General features: G+C 37.8%; 4 protein-coding genes and 1 long non-coding RNA gene across 5 annotated transcripts; 3 read left to right on the top strand and 2 right to left on the bottom strand.

The window, feature by feature from the left end:
• Positions 1-1867: 1867 nt before the first annotated feature.
• On the bottom strand, positions 1868-2610 carry LOC115028351 (uncharacterized). Its single transcript, XR_003834556.1, has 3 exons — positions 2450-2610; positions 1976-2009; positions 1868-1894 (listed from the first exon to the last, which is right to left on the bottom strand). It is a non-coding gene; the product is annotated as an uncharacterized LOC115028351 (long non-coding RNA).
• Positions 2611-3507: 897 nt separating this feature from the next.
• LOC115028349 (beta-2-microglobulin-like) lies at positions 3508-5885 on the top strand. The gene is made up of 4 exons (XM_029462083.1): positions 3508-3665; positions 4431-4703; positions 5402-5437; positions 5575-5885. The coding sequence occupies exons 1-3, from the start codon at positions 3569-3571 to the stop codon at positions 5413-5415; spliced, it is 384 nt and encodes a 127-aa protein (XP_029317943.1). The 5' UTR covers positions 3508-3568; the 3' UTR covers positions 5416-5437; positions 5575-5885.
• A 1829-nt stretch (positions 5886-7714) lies between these two features.
• On the top strand, positions 7715-9963 carry LOC115028350 (beta-2-microglobulin-like). The gene is made up of 4 exons (XM_029462084.1): positions 7715-7903; positions 8386-8658; positions 9127-9147; positions 9258-9963. The coding sequence occupies exons 1-3, from the start codon at positions 7843-7845 to the stop codon at positions 9138-9140; spliced, it is 348 nt and encodes a 115-aa protein (XP_029317944.1). The 5' UTR covers positions 7715-7842; the 3' UTR covers positions 9141-9147; positions 9258-9963.
• Positions 9964-11215: 1252 nt separating this feature from the next.
• Positions 11216-22353, top strand: irak3 (interleukin-1 receptor-associated kinase 3). Its single transcript, XM_029462079.1, has 12 exons — positions 11216-11545; positions 12429-12617; positions 15350-15417; positions 15732-15881; positions 16063-16127; positions 16213-16327; positions 17908-18026; positions 18250-18448; positions 18713-18775; positions 18897-19064; positions 19740-20094; positions 20908-22353. The coding sequence occupies exons 1-12, from the start codon at positions 11443-11445 to the stop codon at positions 21021-21023; spliced, it is 1710 nt and encodes a 569-aa protein (XP_029317939.1). The 5' UTR covers positions 11216-11442; the 3' UTR covers positions 21024-22353.
• On the bottom strand, positions 21704-24874 carry cdnf (cerebral dopamine neurotrophic factor). The gene is made up of 4 exons (XM_029462082.1): positions 24739-24874; positions 23606-23733; positions 23043-23184; positions 21704-22958 (listed from the first exon to the last, which is right to left on the bottom strand). The coding sequence occupies exons 1-4, from the start codon at positions 24869-24871 to the stop codon at positions 22786-22788; spliced, it is 576 nt and encodes a 191-aa protein (XP_029317942.1). The 5' UTR covers positions 24872-24874; the 3' UTR covers positions 21704-22785.
• Positions 24875-25025: the final 151 nt, after the last annotated feature.

The following is a 25025-nucleotide window of genomic DNA, read 5'->3' as shown; positions in this document are numbered from 1 at the left end:
TGTCACAGAGTCACCAAGTGTGAGGAACTGCAGCATAATCATTTTATTTTGATTTTCAAACCAGCCCTCTGTATGGAATTATTGTTATATTTCTATATTATTATTTAATTTGTTAACACTCTATATACTTTTTATTTTAAGGTGATGCAATATGCACTTAAAAAGAAGCAATTCATAACAGAAATTAGATTCAATGTCATTTTCTTGTTGTTGTTTCTTTACCTCCAGCAACCTACATTGTTTTAAAGTGAAGTCTTCTCAGTTTTGTTTTATTTTAAATGTTTTACTGGCAGTCAGAGGATTTTGAGAAGACAATTACAAACAATTTACCTCACGCAGGGTCACTCATGGGATTACCACGAACGACTATGCCTGGGGTGAGTTAGCCAAAATGTATGCGTAAAGTTATTATAACCAAGAAGTGGACAGAATAATATAACCGTATCAGCATGGGATGTATACGGAAGCCCTGAAAGGCAAGTGAGAAAAATAATTCTGGGCTCTGATCTAAGAAATAATTCTCTCCTGTGTTAATGATTTTCGTTCTTCATCTGAGAACAGGTGAAAAAAGAAAGTCCTAGCAGTTAATGTTTTTGTTTTTGTTTGTTTTTGTAATATTCATTTTAGCCAAAAGAGGGCGAAGTGTACCCCTACCCCATGTTCTAAATAGGACTTACTGCATTCATGTTTAAAACTCACCTGGAAGAAAACAGAAATGCTTTGTGTCATATTTTGAGCATGCACTTCACCCTTCATCATGCATAAGTAATAAATGCATTAGAGAAAAACAACTTTGATCTGATGGATCACCAATTTTGTTTATCCCTCTCCTCTCAGGGCGACTGTAGGTATGGGCTGCAAAGAAAAAGCAGTGAGAGAAAAAGAAATGATTTAATATACTGATAGTTATAAACGTCAAAACATTCAGAGACCACATACCTTTGCCAAGGCTGGAAAGTTCTCTAAAATTAAAGATAATTTGAGAACAGAACTATGTACTGCAAACGATCACAAGGAGGAATGGGTCCTTTCTGTTTTAATTGCTAGTTTGGCATATTGTGCTTCTCCTTGTTGTCTGTAGCTGTACTAAAGGTTCAAGTGTCCAAACATAACCCAGCAGAGCACAGCCAGGAGAAGACCCTGCTCTGCCATGTGAGGGACTTCCAACCCCGTGAGATCCACATGCATACAATTTAGATCTTTTTAAAGGTATTTGTTAATACCCACTACTAAATAAACCCCTTGATGCCTTTTTTTAATCACAAACCTCTACAATGTATACTTTTATCATAGTAATATTGATGAATATGTTATCTTTGTGGCTTATGAAGTAGAACATAGTAACACGTTAGGGGTCCATTGCAGGAGGAAAAAGAAGTCACTAAATGTAGATCATTGGTTGTAAAGACACCTGGCAGCTTTAGAGCAAGTGAACATTAAGTTATTAGAGATTTCATTAAAAATAAAAAACATGTATGCTAAAATGTATACACAGGTGTAAATAATGAAATGAATGATGGCTGGATTCCATCAAGCTGCTTTGAGTTCAGGTTCCTGGTATAATATAACTATATAACTATCTAACATATGACTAATATAAGGATGTAGTTTTATAATTCCATCAGGTCATTTATCACAAGCTACAAAATAAACAGCAACAGTGGAAACACTAGCCAACAAGGTTGTTATAGCCTAGCTTACTAACATCCTACATACTTTGTGTGTGTTATGTATATAAGTAGCCTATATAGTAACCAATTTCTTTTCTCTAAAATATTAATATAGGCTACTGTCTATGTGTAGCATGAAGGGCTACAATTTACATTTCATTGTTCAACCCTAGGCTGTGTTGTAAAATGGCATGACATGACGGTGGAGTATTCATAGAAGGTCACTGTGGAGAGAAAAACTGGAGTCAACAGTCTGCAAACAGGCAAAAAGGATTGAAACTGACTCCTTAAAAAGAAATACTTACAAGCTGTGGCCACAGAAACTGCTTCCAGCAGAGTCTGAAAGCAAGACACAATTAGTGACACTTACACGCTAATAAAAGCTATTATATACAGCTTCTGTAAGTCACTCAGAGGCTAATGTAGCACCACTAAATGAAACGGGTAAATATGGAAATAAATAAAAGGTGAAAATACACACTGTAGTCTATATGTAAGTGTTTTTGACAGTGCAGCATTTATTGTAGTGCTCCATCTTAACATGTTACATTCACCAGCCGGCTGGGAAGGGAATCGAGAACCGGTTGGGTCCAGCTGAGAACCAAACTGTCCAATCCTTCAGAATTGTTTGGCTCTGAGGTTTTCAATTCCTTTTATCGATGCCAAAACACTGTACTCCCATCCCTACCAGCCAGCTACTACAAATGTTATGTTCACATTGAGCCAGTGAGATAAAAACGATGAACTACTTGACAGACTGGAAACAAAAGAAGGCTTACAAATACGAGTAGCAGGTAGAGGTTGACTGGATGTTTGTGTCTGTACATGGCCAGGGCCAGCAGAAGAACCAGAGAGCCCAGAGCCGAAACTAAAACCACAGCAGGACTGGGGAAGAAACCAGATCACACTCAGACAACATGGCCAACACATGCTTCAAGGATATTATTTCATAAAAGATGTTTTAGGAGCCATGTTGCGTTATTGTGGGTACTTATTATTATTTGGTTTAAGCCCTGCAATATTATTTTTGGACACTTGGTGGCGGTGATCAAATGCACTAGGCTGTCTGTATATAAAGGGGCACAGGTGACAGGACACAGGTCGAGGAAGCATACGGTTCTCACCAGGTATAGACCCGAACAGACTCATCCGACAGAACCGAACCGAACCGACATCCATAGAACTGCAAACCATCCATATCTACAACCGTAACGGCAAACATTTTTTCAAAGCTTAATTTCAGTTTCTCTTTGGTCATTGATTGTTATCCAAAATCATAAAAAACAAATCTATCTATCTATCTATCTATCTATCTATCTATCTATCTATCTATCTATATCTATATCTATCTATCTATCTATCTATCTATCTATCTATCTATCTATCTATCTATCTATCTATCTATCTATATCTATATCTATCTATCTATATCTATCTATCTATCTATCTATCTATCTATCTATCTATATATTTATAAATCTATCTATCTATCTATCTATCTATCTATCTATCTATCTATCTATCTATCTATCTATCTATCTATCTATCTATATATATATCTATATATATCTATATATATATATATCTATATATATCTATATATATATCTATATATATATATATATATATATATATATCTATATATTTATAAATCTATCTATATATCTATCTTTTTCTGCTTGTGACGGTGGTGAATATGAGTCTTTGGGAGTTTCCATAAAGCTCTCCTGAACCAAACCTGCTGGGCCATATTTTACCTCGTAACAGTGTGGTGCAATTTAAGGATTGGCTGATGTCCCCTTGTGGGCAGTCTTAGAGCGCGTTTAATAGCTCTGCTGAGCTCTATACTTTCAGTTTAGTGCTGTTCTCTGAAGAAAGCAGTCGCATTCGTCTCAGTGATGTTGAAACTACAAAAGAAGAGCTGGTCAAACATGAAGATTCTTTTCTGTCTGTCTGCTCTTGTAGCTGTCTCCTTCGCAGTTGACTCCAAACACTGTAAGTACTATTTTTTGTTGTTGTTGATGCTGTAACTTAAATAATTTAACTGAAGAATACTATAAACTATCAAATAAAAATGGCCTTCCATATTGAATGGCTACAAACAATTCAGGCCATATTACTCTTTTGTCCACAGCGTTGTACAATATGTTTACGTATGTAAAAACATACGTAAACATATGTTTTTAATTGCAAATATACAGAATGCAAACAGGCAATAAGGTGTACAGCTTTAAAAAAAAAATGATGCTCTTTAGAAGCCTCCAGAAACAGATGTAAGAGTCAGATGTAGAATAAAGAAAATGTTTCGTGTTTTTAATTCGCTGGAATTCCCCTCAACAGTCTGATTTCAGTTTCGATTTCCTGTAATAGCCTCCCAACTCGGCTGGGAGTGCGCGCTTCACCTACTTTATATGCACACAGACACTGAAGGGTGTTTTTAGCGTCCCTGCTGCAAACCAAACTCCAGAGGGAGAATTTCAAAATTGTCTTCTAACCCTCCTAATCTTTTACTTTACTTTCCTTTTCCTTTTATACTTTGATCAATTGGATTTCCTTTTTTATTTTACTTCCAGATGAAAATATATATTTGGTTCCTTCCCCTTTGGCCATATTTTTCAGGCATCAATTGCTGGTACCAAACAGAACTATGTACAGCAAACGATCACAGGGAGGAATGGGTCCTTTCAGTTTTAATGTGGTATAATCAGTCACTTGTAAAATGGTAGTTTGACATAATGTCCTTCTCCTTGTTGCCTGTAGCTCCAGCCAAGGTTCAGGTGTACAGCCGTATGCCAGCAGAGTACGGCTATGAAAACATCCTGATCTGCTATGTGAGTGACTTCCACCCACCTGACATCAGCATCCAGCTGCTGAAGAATGGAGAGGAAATCTCCAATGCCAACCAGACTGACCTGGCCTTCGAACAGAACTGGCACTTCCATCTGACCAAGACTGTGGCCTTTAAACCAATCAGCGGAGAACAGTACATCTGCATGGTCACTCATGGGAATACCACAAACAACTATGTCTGGAGTGAGTTAGCCAAAATGTATGCGTAAAGTTATTATAACCAAGAAGTGGACAGAATAATATAACCGTATCCGCATGGGATGCATTATCAAAGCCCAGAAAATAAATGATGGGGTCTGATCTAAAAAATAATTCTCTCCTGTGTTAATGATTTTATTTCCAATCTGACATTAGGTGAAAATAAGAGGCTAAAGTGTACCCATACCCCATGTTCTAAATAGGACTTAATGCATTCATGTTTTAAACTCACCTGGAAGAAAACAGGAATGCTTTTAGTCATATTTTGAACATGCGCTTCACCCTTCATCATGCATAGTAGGAGAAAAAACTGTTTTGATCCGAGTTATACAGATGGATCACCAATTTTGTTTTTCACTTGCCTCTCAGGGCGACTGAGAGATTAGAGAAAAATAAATTATTTAAACTTCAAAACATTCAGAGACCACATACCTTTGCCGAGGCTGAAAGGTTCTCTAAAATTAAAGATAATTTCAATGTTATTGTATTAATAGAGATAGCTTTTTAAAAATGGATATGCATCTTGATGTAGGTCTGCAGCAAATACACAATTCTAGACATCATGTAAGATGTCAAGTCGTTTGCCCTTGTTAAACTAAATGTCCAAAAAGTGCAAATGTTACTTTACCAGCTTTTTGTGATTGATTAAAAAAAACGTATACGTGCTTTCTCTTTTTTGATAGACCCAAACATGTAACTCTCAGAAAAGGCCAAGAGTGGTGAGTTCACATTCTTTATTTTATATTTTCCAGTAAAGCAACTCCACACTATGAGTGCCACATTTGATTGTCAGACGTTTGTTGTTGTTGTTGTTGTTGTTGTTGTCTGCTGTCTGACGCTGATATAATTTTCTCAGTCCAGAGGGATACCGGATGTTTTGGCCTCGTCTCCAGCAGCATTTATTGTTCACATCTCAAATCAACAGGATCACAGTTTCTCCCAATTTTCAATTTTATTTCACAAAACATAAATATCAATATCCTATCAAGGGGAATATCCACCTGCTATTGTAATGTGTGTGAATGCACAGGTTGTGGGACATTTATTAATTTGTAATTAAGCAGTGTGTGTATATTATACTGAAGTGATTAAATGAGTGTTTGCTTGGCCTATAATATTTGTTTCGGCACACTCTTTTTTAACCTAAATGGGGTAATCAAATGCAAATTAGCCAGATTAGTAATAAATGGGTGTGTTCTTTCTGTACCAGATAGAAATGTGTTCTACAATTTTTTTTAAAGGTATTTGTTAATACCCACTACTAAATAAATACCTCTTGAAAACCCCTTGATGTCTTCCTTTTTTTAAATCACAAACCTCTACAATGTATACTTTTATCATAGTAATATTGATGAATATGTTATCTTTGTGGCTTATGAAGTAGAACATAGTAACACTTTAGGGGTCCATTGCAGGAGGAAAAAGAAGTCACTAAATGTACATCATTGGTTGTAAAGACACCTGGCAGCTTTAGAGCAAGTGAACATTAAGTTATTAGACATTGTTGCCTGTAGCTGTACTCAAGGTTCAAGTGTCCAAACATAACCCAGCAGAGTACAGCCAGGAGAAGACCCTGCTCTGCCATGTGAGGGACTTCCAACCCCGTGAGATCCACATGCAGCTGTTCAAGAATGGAGTGCGACTCCCCGATGGCAAGCGGGTAATCAAAGAGGACTGGCACTTCCATGTGACCAACCAAGTGCCCATCACATCCATAACGGGAGATAAATACAGAATTCTAGACATCATGTATCAAGTCATTTGCCCTTGTTAAACTAAATGTCCAAAAATACGTGAGAAATATTTAATATGAAATACAACGTAAAGCATGATAATGCATATGAAAAAAACATTCAATGGTGAGTGCAAATGTTACTTTTCCAGCTTTTATGCGATTGATTAAAAAAAACGTATACGTGCTTTCTCTTTTTTGATAGAGCCAAAAGAAAAGGCCCCGATGGGCGAGTTCACGTCTTTTATTTTATAGCTAGATAGAAATGTGTTCTACAATTTAGATCTTTTTAAAGGTATTTGTTAATACCCACTACTAAATAAACCTCTTGATGTCTTCCTTTTTTTAATCACAAACCTCTACAATGTATACTTTTACCATAGTAATATTGATGAATATGTTATCTTTGTGGCTTATGAAGTAGTAACACTTTAGGGGTCCATTGCAGGAGGAAAAAGAAGTCAATAATGTAGATCATTGGTTGTAAAGACACCTGGCAGATTTAGAGCAAGTGAACATTAAGTTATTAGAGATTTCATAAAAATAAAAAACATTTATGTTAAAATGTATACACAGGTGTAAATAATTAAATGAATGATGGCTGAATTCCATCAAGCTGCTTTGAGTTCAGGTTCCTGGTATAATCATATGACTAATATAAGGATGTAGTTTTATAATCCCATCAGGTCATTTATCACAGTGTATGTGTTAACAAGCTACATAATAAAGAGTAACAGTGGAAACACTAGCCGGAAGGGTTGTTATAGCTTACTAACACCCTACATACTTCGTGTGTATTAGGTATATAAGTAGCCTATATGTATAAGTAATTGTATTTTTTCTATTCCAAACAAATTATTTATATACTATCTGTGTAGTATGACGGGCTACAATTTACATGTCATTGTTCAACACTAGGCGTTGTTGTAAAATGGCATGACATGAACTTTGAACAACTTCAGATAGTCACCTGATATGATGTCAACGTATCCAATATGTCATTAGTATTTGTGTGTGTGAAGAATAACACATAGTAGGACCTCTTAATAAACTACAAATACATGAGCTAAGATGTAGCACCTCACAGGCAGCTCAAACAAACATGAGTGCTTACTTGATGAAACTGCGCCACAGAGAGGAACATGTCGTGGTAAATTCTGCCTAGCGACACCTCTTGATTATTCTATTGGTGGAGCTTGTCCGGACTGATATACTTGGAGTATGCCGAAACCTACTTTTGGTGGGCGGGGTTAGAGTGTAGCATGAACACCCCGCCCCACCGTTGAGTAGAAGACATTTTTGCTTTCGTTTTTCGCTCGCGAAGCAGTGTAATTTGGATAAATATACAATTACTTTAGAGTACAGAAACTAACTGAAGGTAAAATCAAGAAGATGTTTTCCTTCGCAGTTGTCGTCGGTCTGCTCTGCGTCCTCCCTTCAGAAGCCAAAGAGTGTAAGTAATTACAGTAGGATACTTGTTTACGTGCCGATGGCACTGTGTTAAAACACGGAAATGGCAGAAGGTCTCACTATAGATGTTACCGTTTAGTTTACTGCTAAAACGCAAAATGTAAATAAATAGTCCAGTGGAAAATGCAGTGTCAGAATAGTTATATAGTAATAGTTATATAATAGTTATTTAATGTATTCGAAGGCACTCTGACGCGGTAAATGTTAAAACTATTAAGCAGTGACAAGACCAAACACAAAGCCTACCCCACCAGGTTGTTTCATACATGTATTTAACATAATGTGATATTCTGGTTTGTAATACCACAGGTGTTTCATTGTAGTTTAATAGTAGAGAGAGTAGGCAGAAATTAGAATGTATAAAATAGAGATTGTAAGTGAGTCTACATTAGTCTATCTATGCCAGTTCTATCATATTTTCATCAAATAATTTGTGTATATGTGTGTTTTTCTGTTTCTTGGTAGCTGCACCCAATGTACAGGTGTACAGCCGAGAACCAGGAACAATCGGGAAAGCCAACACCCTCATCTGCCATGTGAGCAACTTCTATCCACCAGAAATCAACATTGAACTGCTCAAGGATGGAAAAGTGATGTCCTCAGCTAATCAGACTGAACTGATCTTCGGTGAGAAGTGGGACTACTACCTAACAAAACATGTGCCCTTCACCCCATTGGCAAACGAGAAGTTCATCTGCAAGGTGGTTCACTTGGGAAAATCCAATGACTACTTCTGGGGTACGTGTCCGTCTCTCTGTTAGTCTTTCTCTGTCTACCTCCATTAATTACAGTATTAGGTTTTATGACACTATACAACATGCCATACATTACACTATGCAATCACATTACTATACTGTATGGTTTACTATAATGAAAGAAAAACAAAATATTAAAAAAATGAAAAATTATAATATTTATCAGTTTAGATGTTGTGTTGCTAAACTGTAATCAACCAAGTTCTAAGATCCCCAACTCAATACAAATAAAACCATTTAAGAATATAAAACAATATACCAGTTACCCTAATGAGATATCACAAGTAATACATTTATGTCCTAGACTATTATTTCAGTTGTTGCTGGAAAAGAGCGTTTAACATGTTGAACTTGTTTTTGCATTTTGTATCTATATCTCTCTCTCTCAAAGATACAGCCTCTGTTGCTATAAAGAACAGGTTCTCAAACATGTTTTTATTTCTCTCTACAGAATCAGATATGTAAGCTCCAGGTGTGTACTCTATTCATTCTCAATATACTTTTTCAATTCAGTAAACATTCATCATTTGTGCAATTGTTGTCAGAGTGACACTGTTTCTATCCCTTGTTTAATAACCACAGGTATCACGGAGATGAAGAAGATGGGGCTGATGTGTCTATAATCTTAGGTTTCATTGCGGAAAGTTGAGCTTCATCAAAGAGGGATAATATTGCCCTTAAAATCAGTTGTGTGCTTTTGCATCAGAAATACCAAATGGCAATAAAGCTGTGAATCTTAGTGTGCAGCCAGCCAGGGATGGATCATATCAATAAATAAGGTATAGGAGAAGTGATCACAAAGTTAAATACAAAATGACATGAATGCCTGCTCTATTAAATCTTTTAAAATAATGTGCATAAACAGAATATAAAATCAGTTTTTAGTAACCTTGAATTATGGGTTTTGGTTTCGGCTTTTGCTGTCAGACAGTTTGTTCCATATGAAAAATGTTGCTTCATGAAGCTTTTATAAATGAAACCATCACCAACACTGATTATTGGAGATGTTTGCCTTCCTGTGTTTTGTTGATTGATCTGTAAAAGTTTTATATATTTCATCTTAACTCATTAATTAGCTTGTGCACATTTTTATCTTGTGAATCTTTAAGAGAGGATTAAGCCTATTAGTTTCCATCTTATTAAGCATAATTACTCCAAAACCTGAGCACTTTTCTTGTTTTTTTATGAACTATATACAGTACTACTCTGTTTGACATATTAGGCTCAGATTGACTCTGTAAATGTATTTCAAACATGGTCAGATAATAAAAATGTTCATGAAACTTCAGTTTATTGAGTTTATATACATAATACATTTCACAGCAGGGTTTCAAAACATCAGCGTGTTGGATGAAAAGGAGCTGTTGCAGTGGAATGATATCAGCTAATATACAATAGTCAGGTGTCCATATTTGAAACTGGCCTAGTGTGCTGTAATCATTCATACTGGAAATTAGGATATCCCTGCCTATAATGCAATTTTATTGTAAATTATGGAGGACAATATTCCAAAGTTTGGGTAATTATAAGTAATATGAGACTTCAGCTGCAGTCTTTTGTACAAAACTCCTTATGGTGTTACTGTCCCTCCACTGCAACTCACCAGGAAACAAAAAAGTGTGGACTTAGCACTAAAAGACTTACTTTGCAAAATGCTCACTTTATTTGATCATTCAGACTGCTGACGCCTCATACTGGCATACCTGTCAACCCTCCCGTTTTTCCCGGGATTATACCGTATTTTTACTTCTATCCCGTTTTTCTCCCGTTTAAATATTTTCCCGTAATTATCCCGTATTTTTAACCTTTCAACAAAAAAAAATAGGCCTAATTAAAAAAAGTGTAAAGTGGCCTCCGGTAGAGCAGATGGCAGTATTATGTTTAACATTAGCTGAAAAACGTTATCCGCCAGTAAAAACACAGAAGAAGAAAACAGGAACAATAACACAGAAGAAGAAGAAGACTACATATGGATGAAAGTCACAGTGAACGCGAGATAGATGGAGACACAGCTGTACCTGTCGCAGTGTACATGTTTGACATGCTTCCCAACTCTGCCATTGCAAGGAAGTCCTCGTCAATCATCAAATAAAATACATAAATCTTATAAACATGTCTGTACAAGTAATACATACTTTAAATAAACATGTATTTCCTGAACGTCTCTTATGTGTTAAAATATGGGCGGAGTCCGGCCAATGTTGACAGGTATGCATACTGGCTTACGATCTTCCAGTGTTTTGGTTTGTTTTGTAAAAAGAAAACATAAGTTTGATGAAATCTTAAGTAAGATAACAACTTTAACACAAAGTTATGGTTTACATTCTGTGCTTACTTGTCATTTGCAAGTGCCTTCATCATTTCAAGTGTAAATTGTAAAACATAATATTAATATTATTATATATACACAAAATAAATACATAAACTAATAGTAGGCCAGCTTAAAGTTTGTTGTGAACAATGTAAATGTCATTTCAAGGCAAGAATATCAAGGCTAAGGATCTACAAAAAGGAGGAAGTGGCTACTACAATCTCACGTAACATTCAACTCTTGCCATTCCCGCCGCCATCGTTCACTATGTGGTGTTTATCACATTCCTAGCATACTTGCAACTCAAGTTTTTTTTAAGTCCGTCTATTGATTGACTCACAAAAGAAGGACTTCGTCAGTCCTCCACGTAGGCCGGGGGGAGTTTCCGTATTTGAGCAACAGCGATGAACTACACGCACTGTGTGTCAGTGTCCTACTGTCAGAGCGGCGGTGCAAATGGACCCCTCCACTTACCTTTACGATGTCTCTCCGGTTGTCGTCGAAAAGTTCTGCAAAATCATGGACAGTGGAGATGACAGGTTCGGCTGGCGTGTACTCGGTGAGAAACAATAGTTATTATTCTAGTTAGAGGTTTGGGTTGAGTTTGATGGAGATGCAGGTCTACCGCAGCCACATACACTGACTCGTTTCTTACTGCTAGTAACAGGAAGTTGTCTCTGAGATAGGCTACAACTTTTAGTCTGCTAGAAACGTAAATGAGATCTATCTATCTATCTATCTATCTATCTATCTATCTATCTATCTATCTATCTATCTATCTATCTATCTATCTATCTATCTATCTATCTATCTATATTTCTATATATCTATCTATCTATCTATCTATATATCTATCTATCTATCTATATATCTATCTATCTATATATCTATCTATATTTCTATCTATCTATCTATCTATCTATCTATCTATCTATCTATCTATCTATATTTCTATATTTCTATCTATCTATCTATCTATCTATCTATATTTCTATATTTCTATCTATCTATATATCTATCTATATTTCTATATTTCTATCTATCTATCTATCTATATTTCTATCTATCTATATTTCTATATATCTATCTATCTATCTATATTTCTATCTATCTATATTTCTATATATCTATCTATCTATCTTTCTATATATCTATCTATATTTCTATATATCTATATATCTATCTATCTATATTTCTATATATCTATATATCTATCTATCTATCTATCTATCTATCTATCTATCTATCTATCTATCTATCTATCTATATTTCTATATATCTATATATCTATCTATCTATCTATATTTCTATATCTATATATCTATCTATCTATCTATATTATAAGGCTGTGTAGACTAGTCATCCCTATATACATGTTAATGTGTAATACGTGGGTATGTGATTTGACATATTTTATGATCATCCTCTCTCTCGCTCTCCAGCTGTCCGAGTTGTCCCCAGCTTGTTAGAAGTCCGCATGTTTGAGCGTATGGAGGCATCAGGTCGGAGCCCCACCAGGGAGCTGCTGTGGTCCTGGGCTCAGGAGAATTCAAGGGTGCAGGACCTGCTTAATGTGCTGCGAGACATGGGCCACCTCAGGGCCCTGCAGCTCTTCACGGGTCAAGCTCAAGGTCAGTTACAAACAATTAAAGACAATGATCATCCATCCATCCATCGTCTACCGCTTATCCGGGGTCGGGTCGCGGGGGCAGCAGCTCCAGTAAGGAACCCCAATCTTCCCTTCTCCGGGCCACATCCTCCAGCTCCGACTGGGGGATCCTGAGGCAGTTCCCAGGCCAGTGAGGAGATATAATCTCTCCACCGAGTCCTGGGTCTTCCCCGGGGTCTCCTCCCAGCTGGACGTGCCTGGAACACCTCCCTAGGGAGGCGCCCAGGTGGCATCCTTACTAGATTCCCGAACCACCTCAACTGTCTCCTTTCAACGTAAAGGAGCAGCGGCTCTACTCCGAGTCTCTCACGGATGGCTGAGCTTCTCACCCTATCTCTAAGGGAGACGCCAGCCACCCGCCTGAGAAAACCCATCTCGGCCACTTGTACCCGCGATCAATGATCATATACTTATTTATCTGCATAGCACATTTAAAACATTTCTGGTTCTCTAGATTCAGATTGAGCAGATACAGTGCCCTCCAGAATTATTGGCACCCCTTTAGTAAAAATTTGCAAAACGGGCTGTAAAATGTCTTTTATTGTTTATCGTCTTGGCCTTTCACTCAAAATATTCACACAAATCTGACCCATTTCCACTATCAGGGCAATAATTAAGAAGTTTAAAGCAACAGGAGATGTTACGAATCAGCCTGGAAGAGAACGTGTGTGTACATTGACGCCACGCACCGTGAGGAGGATGGTTCCTCTGGTAAAATAATCTCCAAGGATCACAGCTGGAGCATTGCAGAGGTTAGTTGAGTCTTGGGGTCAGAAAGTCTCAAACGACCATCAGACGCCGCCTACATCACCACAAGTTGTTTGGGAGGGTTGCCAGAAAAAAGCCATTGCTGTCAATTAACAACAAACTAAAGCGCCTACAGTTTGCCAAACGTTACTGGGACTTTGATTGGGACAGGGTTATATGGTCAGATGAGACCAAAATAGAGCTTTTTGGCAACAAACGTCAAAGGTGGGTTTGGCGTAGACAGAAAGATAGCCATACAGAAAAGCACCTCATACCCACTGTGAAGTATGGTGGTGGAGCTTTGATGTTGTGGGGCTGTTTTTCTTCCAAAGGCCCTGGACATCTTGTTAGGATACATGGTATCATGGATTCTATCAAATACCAGCAGATATTAAATGAAACCCTAACAGCCTCTGCCCGGAAACTTAAAATGGGCCGTGGTTGGACCTTCCAGCAGGACAATGATCCAAAGCACATCTCAAAATCTACAAAACAATGGTTTACTGACCACAGAATAAAGGTTTTGCCACGGCCATCACAGTCCCCGTACCTAAATCCTATAGAACATTTGTGGGATGAGCAGAAGAGGAGAGTCCACAAGCGTCAACCTCAGAATCTGAAGGATCTGGAGAGATTGTGTAGAAGAAGTGTCTCAGATCCCGTGCCATGTGTTCACCAACCTCATCAGGCATCACAGGAGAAGACTCAGAGCTGTAATCCTGGCAAAAGGAGGCTGCACAAAATATTAAATGAAGGGGTGCCAATAAATGTGGCACACATATTTTGGAGAAAAATATTTATTTAAAGTCGACATTTATTTTTCTTTCAATAATTTTACCTGGGTGAAAAGGTCAGATTTGTGTGAATATTTTGAGTGAAAGGCCAAGACGATAAACAATAAAAGACATTTTACAGCCTGTTTTGCACATTTTTACTAAAGGGGTGCCAATCATTCTGGAGGGCACTGTAGTATGTGTCTGCAATAGATAGGGAGAGATAGAGGCACACACCTTGGACGCTCATGTGCTTGTGGGACAAAAACAAGTAGAGGGTTAGAGAGATGCAGTTGTTTTCAAAAAGTTTACAGAATAGTCGGGAGGACAAAAATGTAGAATAACGACTAGGCAATGATGCATTGAAACTGAGACCCACTAACTGAAACTTAAGGTGAAAAGATGAGTTTTAAGTTTGGAATCAAGATGTCTGATTTCAGCAGAAAGGACATTCCAGAGGACGGAAGCACAATAGGTAAAGGTCCTGACTTACTTCTTTTTCACTCTGGGGACAGACAGGAGCCCTGTTTTCTGAAAGTGGGGAGTCCTGGTCAAGATTTCAGGAGATCAGACAGGAAGGAAGGGGCGAGCCCATTTAGACTTTTGCAAGCCATCAGAAGCTCCTTGAAGTTAGATCTGACATAGATAGGAAGCCAATGAAGAGAATTCCATTGTTGAATGTGTCAAAGGTATAATACGTACTATTTCCACAATAAAAAGTCAAAAAATGTTTGATCTATGTGGTTGTCTGTCAGAAGCTGTCAAACTTTTTATTTTTATCTACTTTTAAGCCACATTTTTTACCATATACCTTTTTAGATCTTAGTATATTTTAACCAGATGAAGGATTTTAGTCATCGGACATCTGGATCTTAAGTTATCAGGACCAATGACCAGCATGTCAGCTTTATCTGAATTTATCAACATCAAGTTTTTCACATCAATGAACACAATATTTGAAGAAGTTACAAATGTTGTGGGTAACTGTAATAATTGTTAATGCAAATGTACAAATAAATGACTTTTGTAGGGAAGTAACATTACTGAGGGGAAATGTAAAGCCCTTTCTTGATTCCTCTTTGTGGTGCATGCATGATGTCAGCAAACCATGTTGATCCAGTTATCAAGAGAAATAGAACTTTGATTTAATATTTGGGCAATCTGTCTCTTTCAGAGTCGTCTGCGTCCCCCAGAAATCAACATGCAGAGTCCAAAGATCAGAAGTCAGCCGCTGAATGGAAGGTAGAATTGTTCCATTGTTGAATGTGTTAAAGGTATAATATGTTACATTTTTTATGGAAAATTCAGCTCCCATTAAAATCCTCCTGAACGATGAACAATAAAGGAGAGGCTGACTGCAATCACGGCGATGGTGGAAACTCCCATGATCCCACACTACTTCACAAAGCCACCAAGATCTGTCTTTTGTTATTGTTTTGATTAATAGACCCCTAGTGGCAGAAAATGACATACTGTGCCTTTAAGTCCACAGCCTGCATGACCTGTGAGCAGTAAGAAGAATAAATGACCATCCTGTCTGTTTGTTCTCTCATAAGGGATCCTTCCAGCTAGAGGTCACTTTCCAAGACATCATAGAAGGAACCAGAGATTTTCATCCTGACATGAGAATTGCAGAAGGCCACTTTTCTGATATCTACAGAGCACAGATTGGAAATAAAACGATTGCAGTGAAGCTTTTTAAACAGGTGATTGTTGATTCTAACACTCTAATAGTCTTAGTCTGATATCAGTATGAGTTATGTGTGTCCTGTGTGTACACAGACATGTAGGGATATGTTTGACCTCTGTATACTACTATTGGCCTCTAATTAATGATGAGGCATAGAGGATCTAACAGAAATGCATTCCCTATCCATCACTCTCCAGATAAATATGGCGTCATGGAAAAAGCTGTGGGATATCTTCAGAAGAGAAATGGAAATTCAACTTGTGTACGTGTCACATCTCAAAATACCTTTCTATATGTATCTGATAGAGTTTGTTCAACATTAAGTGATGTGTGGTGATGTGTTACAGGTACAAACATCCAAACATCTTAGACTTGCTGTGGTGTTTTTCTGAAGAGAGCCGCTACTGTGTTGTCTCTCCTTACCTCCCTAATGGATCGCTCTTCCACAGACTGCACCATCAGGTACATTTGCCATTTATCAACCTCTGCGGGCCTCCTGCAGTATTTCCATTAGGAAGTGTGTTTCTGTCGGCGACTTGTTTACAAAGCCAGAGTTGCTAAGTAACACTTTCGATATCCGAAAACAGGAAGTGAACTTGTAGAACTTTATTTTTGCGTTTGCAGAACTTTACCAATGTTGGTAAGGGCTCTGTGTGACGTAACGCTCTTTAAATTACTTCATAAAAGTAACTTTATTACATTTGATTACTATTGGATTTATTTTCGAACAAATGTTTCAAACTGGGAAACAAAGCTAGATGCTTCCTCAGGTGAAAATTCAAACAAATCAAATCCAATTTATTTATATAGCCCAATATCACAAATTACACATTTGTCTCAGTGGGAGAGAACCAAACAAGAGAACCAATCAAAAACAAGACTCAAAATTCGAGCTCATATTGCCAAAGGGATGTAACGCATGGATGTAGAGGCAGCTCCTTAGATATGGAGTCAGATCAGTCTAAATATGAATAAATTCACACGGAAGGATTCACAAATGTAGTTTGTGATTTTCATAAAAATGACTCCACAAAACAAAAATTCCCACATATGAAGAAAAATAAGGTTTACAAACATATTTCTGATGCGCACAAATATTTCTTGTTTTAAATAAATGTAATAGAAATCCACAAATGTATTTATTTTAAGTATTTGTAGTTTTTTTAAAATCAAAAATCTATTTGGATTTTGTTACATTTATAAACAAAAGTTAACCCTAGCCCCAAATTTACAAACTTCTTTTTGTGTGTGAACTTCTCTGCATTCTGATTCACAAATGCATTTTCTTACAAAAAGGGAATTATTAGTAGCCAATCAGATGTCTCCCTCCTTTTCAGCCAATTACATGAATAATTAAATGAATAATAATTAATATTGAGATTGATCTCACTCCATCTCACTAGTAACATATTTTGTTCTCAGTAACTGTAACGGAAAACAATTACATTTATTCTGTAATTTAATGACTGATTACATGTAACTAGTTACTCCCCAACACTGAACCTAACAAATATTTTTATTTAAAAAAAATATTGAAACGAACAAGAATGGAACAATTTAGAGCTGAAAAATAAAATCCCAAGTATAATTTCTATGTAAAAATAAGAATTTATTGTGTTTTTTGTGTGTTGGATCATTGGATTGAGTTCTCATCCCTCTCACTGGCCTCATTTTTACCAGCCCAATCCTTGTGACGACAACAAAGCACTGTGCTCGGCTTTGGTTTCACTTCTTCATTTTTCTTTATTATTATTTGTCCTTTAGCAGACGCTCTTATCCAGAGCAACTTACAGTGATCTAACTACAGGGGCAGTCCGAGCAACTCGACATCACCACCACTTCATTTAGGTTGTAGAAACAAAGACAGTAATAACAGAAACATATTTCACTGTGGGAAAGGGGATTTAGGTTTGTGTAGTCTCGCTGCATGGATACCAGCGTTACATCAACTTTTCCAATACCTAAAGTTAGTCCGACTATGTTAATCTACTTGAAAGCATATTTTTGTGTTATATCTGAAATGGTATGCTGTCACTGTACAGGTTGGAGAGCCCCCTCTCTCCTGGCAAGAGCGTCTCACCATCATTAAGGGAACTGCAAAAGGCTTGCATCACCTCCATACAGCCCAGCCCTGCCCAGTGATCTGTGGCAACATCTCCAGGTACAACCACTGCCTCCCTCAGCGCTTGTACTATGTTTAATTGTATACAAGGCAATAATACCTGCAACCAATGCAGCTTCATGCCGAACACTAGCAACATATTTAACATACAAGGACTACCGACTGGGGTCCCTGGAACTACTGTAAGAAACAATCATAGCGTTTCTTCTCAAAACATAATAATAGTTATGAAGTTCATCCATATGTTTTTGTTTCTGCACAGTGCTAACATACTCTTGGATGATGCCCTGCAACCCAAGCTGTCTGACGTTGGGTTGTCTCGTCTCCGTCCTCATTCAGCCAATCAGCTCTGTACAGTCACTCTGGATACGCGGTCCCACAGCAACCTGGGATACCTTTCTGAGGAGTACATCCGAAATGACAAGCTGTCCATCAGCGTAGATGTTTTCAGCTTTGGAATGGTGATTACTGACTATGGTGTTAAATACATTTAGGGGAGTAAAAAGTACAATATTAAATATAAAGTCAATTTGAAATACTTAAGTACTGGACTAGATGTACTTAAAGTGTAATAGCTTTCTTTCCACCTGGCTATAAAAGAAATCAAGCAGTGTATCTTGCATCTTAATATGGAGTTATGAAATGAGTGCTGTGTATATATATATAGTATAAGTAAATGTTACTGTAGTGAAAATAGCCAATAATTCCAGTTTGCTTCCTCTCAGGTTATAATGGAAACAGTAACAGGCCGGAAGGTCATAGGGGAAGAACCTAAACAAACCCCACTGGTGAGTCAACACTGAAGAACAGGAACTTCATGCATGGGTTAACACTTTTTATGATGTCACATTAAGTGCTCGTACCGTGCTGTACTCACCAACCACATGCTCTCTGTGTCTGCTCTGTCAGAGAGATCTGCTCGTAACTGAGGTGGAGGTCAGCGGGGGTGTGGACTCTTGCCTGCAGTTTTTGGATGCGGAGGCCGGTCGGTGGCCGACGGCCGTGTCCCTCGGCCTGCTGCGTCTCGCCTTGGACTGCACTGCGAGTCGCCACCGCAGCAGACCGTGCATGGAGAACGTGAGCAATTAACGTTCATTTCTTGGCCTTTAGGAAACCTTCACCCCACAAAATATCGCAAACTCAAAGGTCCACATGCTAGCTTTTAGCGCTTCCCACTGCGTCTAATGGTCTTTATTCACGCTGCTGGGATCATGTAAGCAGGGTTTGGTCAGTTAATGAATACAAATGACATGGCAATTTTTTAAACAAGTAATGTAATCCATATAATCTGAATGCTTTCGGATTACTTTTGGATTACTTCAAAATGCAGCATTGAAAATATTCTATTATATATTTTAAAAAAAACATTTTTAAATGGATGCAGCCACAAATTCTACGAGTTCTACAAATATTATTTTTTCAAAACATTTTCAATGCAAAAAGAAATTTCAAATTCACAGTTGGTCAAATCAAATTACTCTAGCAAAAAGAGTACTGGCACATACTACAGGTGTACTGTGTGTTTACTACAACATGTGGGACGCGCTTTTCAGGAGTTAATAGCGTTGGCTATATATAAAAATTGCCATATTTTAAAGACTGCATCAAAAATGTAATTAAGTATCCCTCGACAATGTAAAAGTGTAATTTGGGCTGATTATTGTTACTTATCTTCTGTAATCCTGATCACTACCCAACCCCCCATTTAATGTAAGTAATGAGATCAACACTATACATCTTATCTGTCTTCAGGTACTTCTGGAATTGAGCAAACTGCTTCCTCCACCCAGCTGCCCCCCTGCCGACCAGCCTCACAGCCTGGATTACAAAGACTCCATTAATGCCCCTCTGAGCACCTCCTCCTCCATACCTGTAGAGCACGATGAGCAGCACAGCCCCCCTGGTTCTCTAACACAGACAGGGCCCTGTGAATGCAGCCAGTCGGAAGTGACATATCTGAGCGACGTTGTGGGTGCATCTGGTGAGGAGGCAGACCTGTACAGCAGCTGGCCTGTACAGTGCAGCTGCCCCGCTGAGACAGGTGGTCTGCCCTGCGAGGACTGCAGGGCCAATGGCTTCACCTCCAACCAACCAGTCAGTCCTCAGAGTAAGTGTTGGTCAGATTCCACATTACAGAAGCAGAATTTGGAAACATTTGTAAGACTCTGTGGGTCACAAACCTGCATATGATCACATTTGATTGTCTATAATGTACTCAGAGGGGTGATCAAGTCATTTTTAAGGAAATACCAAGCGGCAACCTCCAGGTCTGAAAAGTGAAGCCAATGCGAAAGTGGCTTAAACCTGCATTCTCTCTAGTATCCAGCACAGAGCGACTCCACTGGGTGCAAAAAGAAGTCCGATTGTATAGAAGTCTATGACAAAATGAAAACGTCTCACTTGATTTATTACCTCAGTACACAATTTTGTGATGAGTTTCTGTTCTCCATCACTAGTTTCAAGCCTTTTCCAATACAGCACATTGTTCATTCTTATATATTATGGTTCCATTTAGAGTAAAATAGACGATAAGGCAGCGTATGCTTTTGGGCATAGCTATCTTGTGATTGACAGGTCGTTACCTCTACGTCGCTACTATGGCGTCGTTCAGCGTTCAGCTGTACTCAAAGACACTCTGCAGAGTCGATTGTTCATTTTTCCGGTAATAACATTTTGTTTTAAGAATGTGTTTTTGTCATCCAAATTTAGCATCAAAATTAATGATGAATACGACGAATACGTCCACTTCCTTTATACAGTCTATGGGAAATATCCTAAATACTTTACCTGACCGTAACAGCCATCTTGCCATCAGCCTTAAATAAAAATCAATTAGTGCAATCACTTGCATTTATTTATTGTATTGTATTATGTGTATGCCTACTAAAAGTAATCAGTTACTGTGTTTTGTGTGTTCCAGCTTACTCCATTGTGGTGGAAAACGCAGCCAAGGAGAGACTGAAGGACAAACTGAGTCTTTATAACAGAGGGCAGATTCACACAGAGGAACTGTTCTCTGAGATGGGACTGCAGTAGAGAGCAAACTAAAGTGGCGAGCTTCAGCCTCTTGTGGCCAAAATGAGTATTACAACAACAGACACAAAACGTATTTGGACCTTTTATTTTTCACCTGGCAAAAACCTTTTTTTCCCACCCGTTTTTAAGGACCTTAGAAATAAATAAACATTCTCATCTGTTCTTAAGCCACAAACACAGGAGAAAAAAGTGTTTAGATCAGACTTAGAGGATCCTGGGTTCATGTACAGTGTGAGTTTCAGTTTTAAGGTTAGAGGTGTGTATATTTTTTATAATATTGACAGTGGTGATAAGTTATTAAAGGTACCCTGTTGAGTTTTTTCCGAGTGGGTCCCTGTTTTGTTTGTAATTACATAACTAAAGATTTCGTTAAATAGCTTTTTATTTCAAGTTGAGCTCTGGGAAAAGCTGAGCTGAGCGTCTGATAGTTCAGGAAGTTTGATTCTGTAGTCAGAACTCTTTCTGGTGAGTGATTGCTGCAACAAATGAGGGCTTGATACATGTTTTGTAAAAATTTGAATTTATTGTGTTTTTTTGTGTCAGTTTGAAATGTTATGGGGGATAAATATTGCATGCAATTTTCATTGCGTTAGAGCTGAGGAATATGTTGCATAATGGATTTGAGAAATGAATGATTTAATGTGACAAAGGCGGTGAGGAGGGAAATAAAAAAAGCAGTGTAACAAAACACATTTGAATTTATTGAATCGATTGTTGTGAAGGAAACAACTGGAGCAATTTCTTACAATCCATTTACATGAACTCATCCTCCTGTTTATATATCCCATTTTAATCAAATCTCTTTATATAATTAGTAAGTTTTGTGTTTATATTCCTAAATAACTGTATTAACCATCAGGCCGTTTCTGGTACTGACTAATGTGTTTTAGCAGGATTGAAAACTGGTCAGATTTGTCATCTTCATTAGTTACTCTTGGATCAGATTCTCAGTTCCTGATTCTAATCAAAATGTTGCCATCTTCAGCCTGCGTTTTCATTGCGTTTACATTTATTATTTGAGAACTTTAGATTTATTTTGTGAACTAAAAAAAGAGGTTGTAGATTGCCCATGGTGTCATAGAGGAAAAAACAATATGTGGGCTCAAATGAGTTAATTGTGCTTTCAAATGCAACTGAAACGATTAGCTAATTAAAACATCAACAGAAAATTGCAAAAATCCAAATACACATATGCAAATTAATACATTAAGTCCATTTTGAAATAGTGACACACCAAAGCTAATTTTATCGCCATTTTATATCACTGTAAATTGACTATCTCTGTCTTTTGGAGAGTTTGTCCAATAAAACAAGCCTTTTAAAGATGTCACCTTGGCTTCTGGATACATTTAATGGGCCTTGTTCACCATTTTATGAAATTCTATCTTCCAACGCATCAATGCTGCTATTGCTGTGGCTACTATGAGTCAGGTACACATTAGCACAAATACATGTGTGTCCCAGTTTGTGCCTCTAATGTGTTACTAATAATGTTAAAACATACAAATTTGTCATTTGGGAACTGGAAACAAAGAAATCCAGGATATATAACTATTTTCAGCTTGGAAAACATTTGTAAAAACAATATCAGCTCCTTCATGTTTGTGGCACATTCCATATGGAACAATGTAGTGCTTTCTAGTGTGCATACTGGCATTTTCAATTTACATAAATAAGGTCTGTAGGTTAATCCTTGAGAATAAAAGAGTGAATTGACTTTTTGCTGTGTGGACAGGTAGGAGCAGAAGATACAAACTACTGTTCACAGTTCCATACTGTGAGCGTGCAGCGCTGCTTTCTCCTGGATGAGGCTGACAAACTCGTGTTTCTCCAGACAGCCTCGACACTCTTCTCCCCACGAGGCTAAAATGTTCCTCAGCTCCAACACTCTCAACTTCTTGAGCCCATCACTGCTCAGATCCTTCAGCTGAGGCTCTGCGGACACAGAAACATACTTTTATATAGCGTCCACACGCAAATGAATGGTTAGTCTTTGTTGTGCATTTGAATACACTTTACCATATCTGAGCTGACAGATCTGCGTGTCTGTGCTGCTGAGGCGCTGGCAGATCTTCTCAACGGGGACGTGGGAGGCCAGAGGTCGAGACACTGATGCTGTGACGCGGGCTGCTGCATCACTAGTGGCTCCTAGGTAGTAACACTAGGAAAGCACATGAAACACATTTTTGATAAACCCAGTATCCTGGGAATTACATTCATATTGGTCATGCCTGTGGTAGTTCTGACATAAGTAACGTTACTAAGGCATTCTAAAATTCACTACCGGCCTGCCAGTTTTTCCCATCTCCAAAACAATTTTATATCTTATATATAAATCTTATATTATATCTATAACTCAGGCCCAGCCGCTAGCCACATTCTGAATCCACCACTGGTAGAGTGGTGTCAGTTTAGAAAAGGAGTGAATATAGAGCAGTGGCTCTCTGGTCAAAGATTGAAGATAATGGAAAAGTAGGTGTCCAATTGTAAGAATGCAAATGTCCTCTAATATGGTTACTTGGTAGAAATGATCCGAGTTTTTGTCAAAAGCTGCATGTCCGTGCTTGTGTCTGTGTTCTCACCAGCCTCGCCTCCTTGCCCTGGGCGACAGAGCAGGCCTGGATCAGCTCTTCCTCCACCAGGGAAGGAGTGAGTTCTCTGTGGGCTGAGCTCAGACTGCCATACAGTCTGTAGAGAAAGTCCACACACACTGCACACCAGTTCATCGTTATTATGGGGTGAGCATGCTGCTCATCAATTCAGATTTTTGTATGTACTGTATATCTTAATGAATATATTTAGTGAGTTTCACAATTAAGACGAGAAACTACAGGCAAACACATTGTTGTACTGGTCAATATTGAGAGTTTTGGCTAGTTTGCTTCCATAACATGTCCACTTTCAGACTACTGGAAATAAAACATCCAAAATACACATTTAGGTGTTTATTTCACTACACTGTGTCTGTTTGCATCAGTAGATTTATCTTAGATTCACCAAAGGTTAGTATTAGATAATGCCTAATGTGCATATTTCAGAATATGCAATTTGATAGTAAGTAATCAACTGGGGAAGTTTCATGGTGATATATTTTAGTCAAAATGTTAAGGTCTCAAAGTTCCAGTTGTATTCCTATATGTATTATGAATGTTTTTGGTGAGGGGTTTGTTAATTTATAATTCATAGCCTGATTTACATAACATTTTAACCCTAAAAACATGGTGAATATTGTATTTGTTTATCTGTTTATCTGTTGACAGTGTTTTCTGAGTTATGGAGTGATACAAAGAGATATTCAAAATGTCCTCTGTAAAAACCTTTCACTCTAATGTCAACAAAATGAAACAATGGCTTTATCCAATGTTCACATTTCTCATATTTAATAAAATAATGCATAATTTGCATATTAAAACATAACATATGTCTGTAGTTTTAGATTCAGTTCCACGATATAGCCTACTTATAAACGTGCAGCTATATTCTGACACAAATCATTGTAAAAATATTTAGCAAAAGAAATGTGTTGGGTTGCAGCCCAATTTCGTCCACACATGCAGGGCAGATTATAGCCTACTGGGAGAATTGTGTGGCCACAGGCATGCATAACTGATTTTGACATTTCAAATAAGAACCTGTTGCTGATATCAGCACAGTGTAGTATTGGTAAACCATAGCCACACTGTGTATAACTTCTGCTCACACCATGCTGTCTAACCTTCACAGTTGCCTGCCTCAGAAAAAGTAAACCCTCTGAAAAACAGCAGAATGGCGAGGGAGAACACCGTCATGGTAGCGTTTGTAGTTATTATTAGCTGCATGGCATCCCAGCCTTCAGTTGAGCTCCTCATGACCCCCAGCACCCGCAGAGACTCCGGGACTGACGTCACCACATGGTTTAAACCGGTCTAAAATATGGCATTACAGATAATACCAACAGTTAATTTAGATAAACACCAACTAAAACATTGCTCAAGTTGCTCAGATGCGCAAACGTAATAACTA

Source organism: Cottoperca gobio, chromosome 23 (assembly GCF_900634415.1).
Source record: "Cottoperca gobio chromosome 23, fCotGob3.1, whole genome shotgun sequence".
NCBI classification, from domain to species: Eukaryota; Metazoa; Chordata; class Actinopteri; order Perciformes; family Bovichtidae; genus Cottoperca; species Cottoperca gobio.
This window is presented reverse-complemented; position numbering and strand designations above follow the sequence as displayed.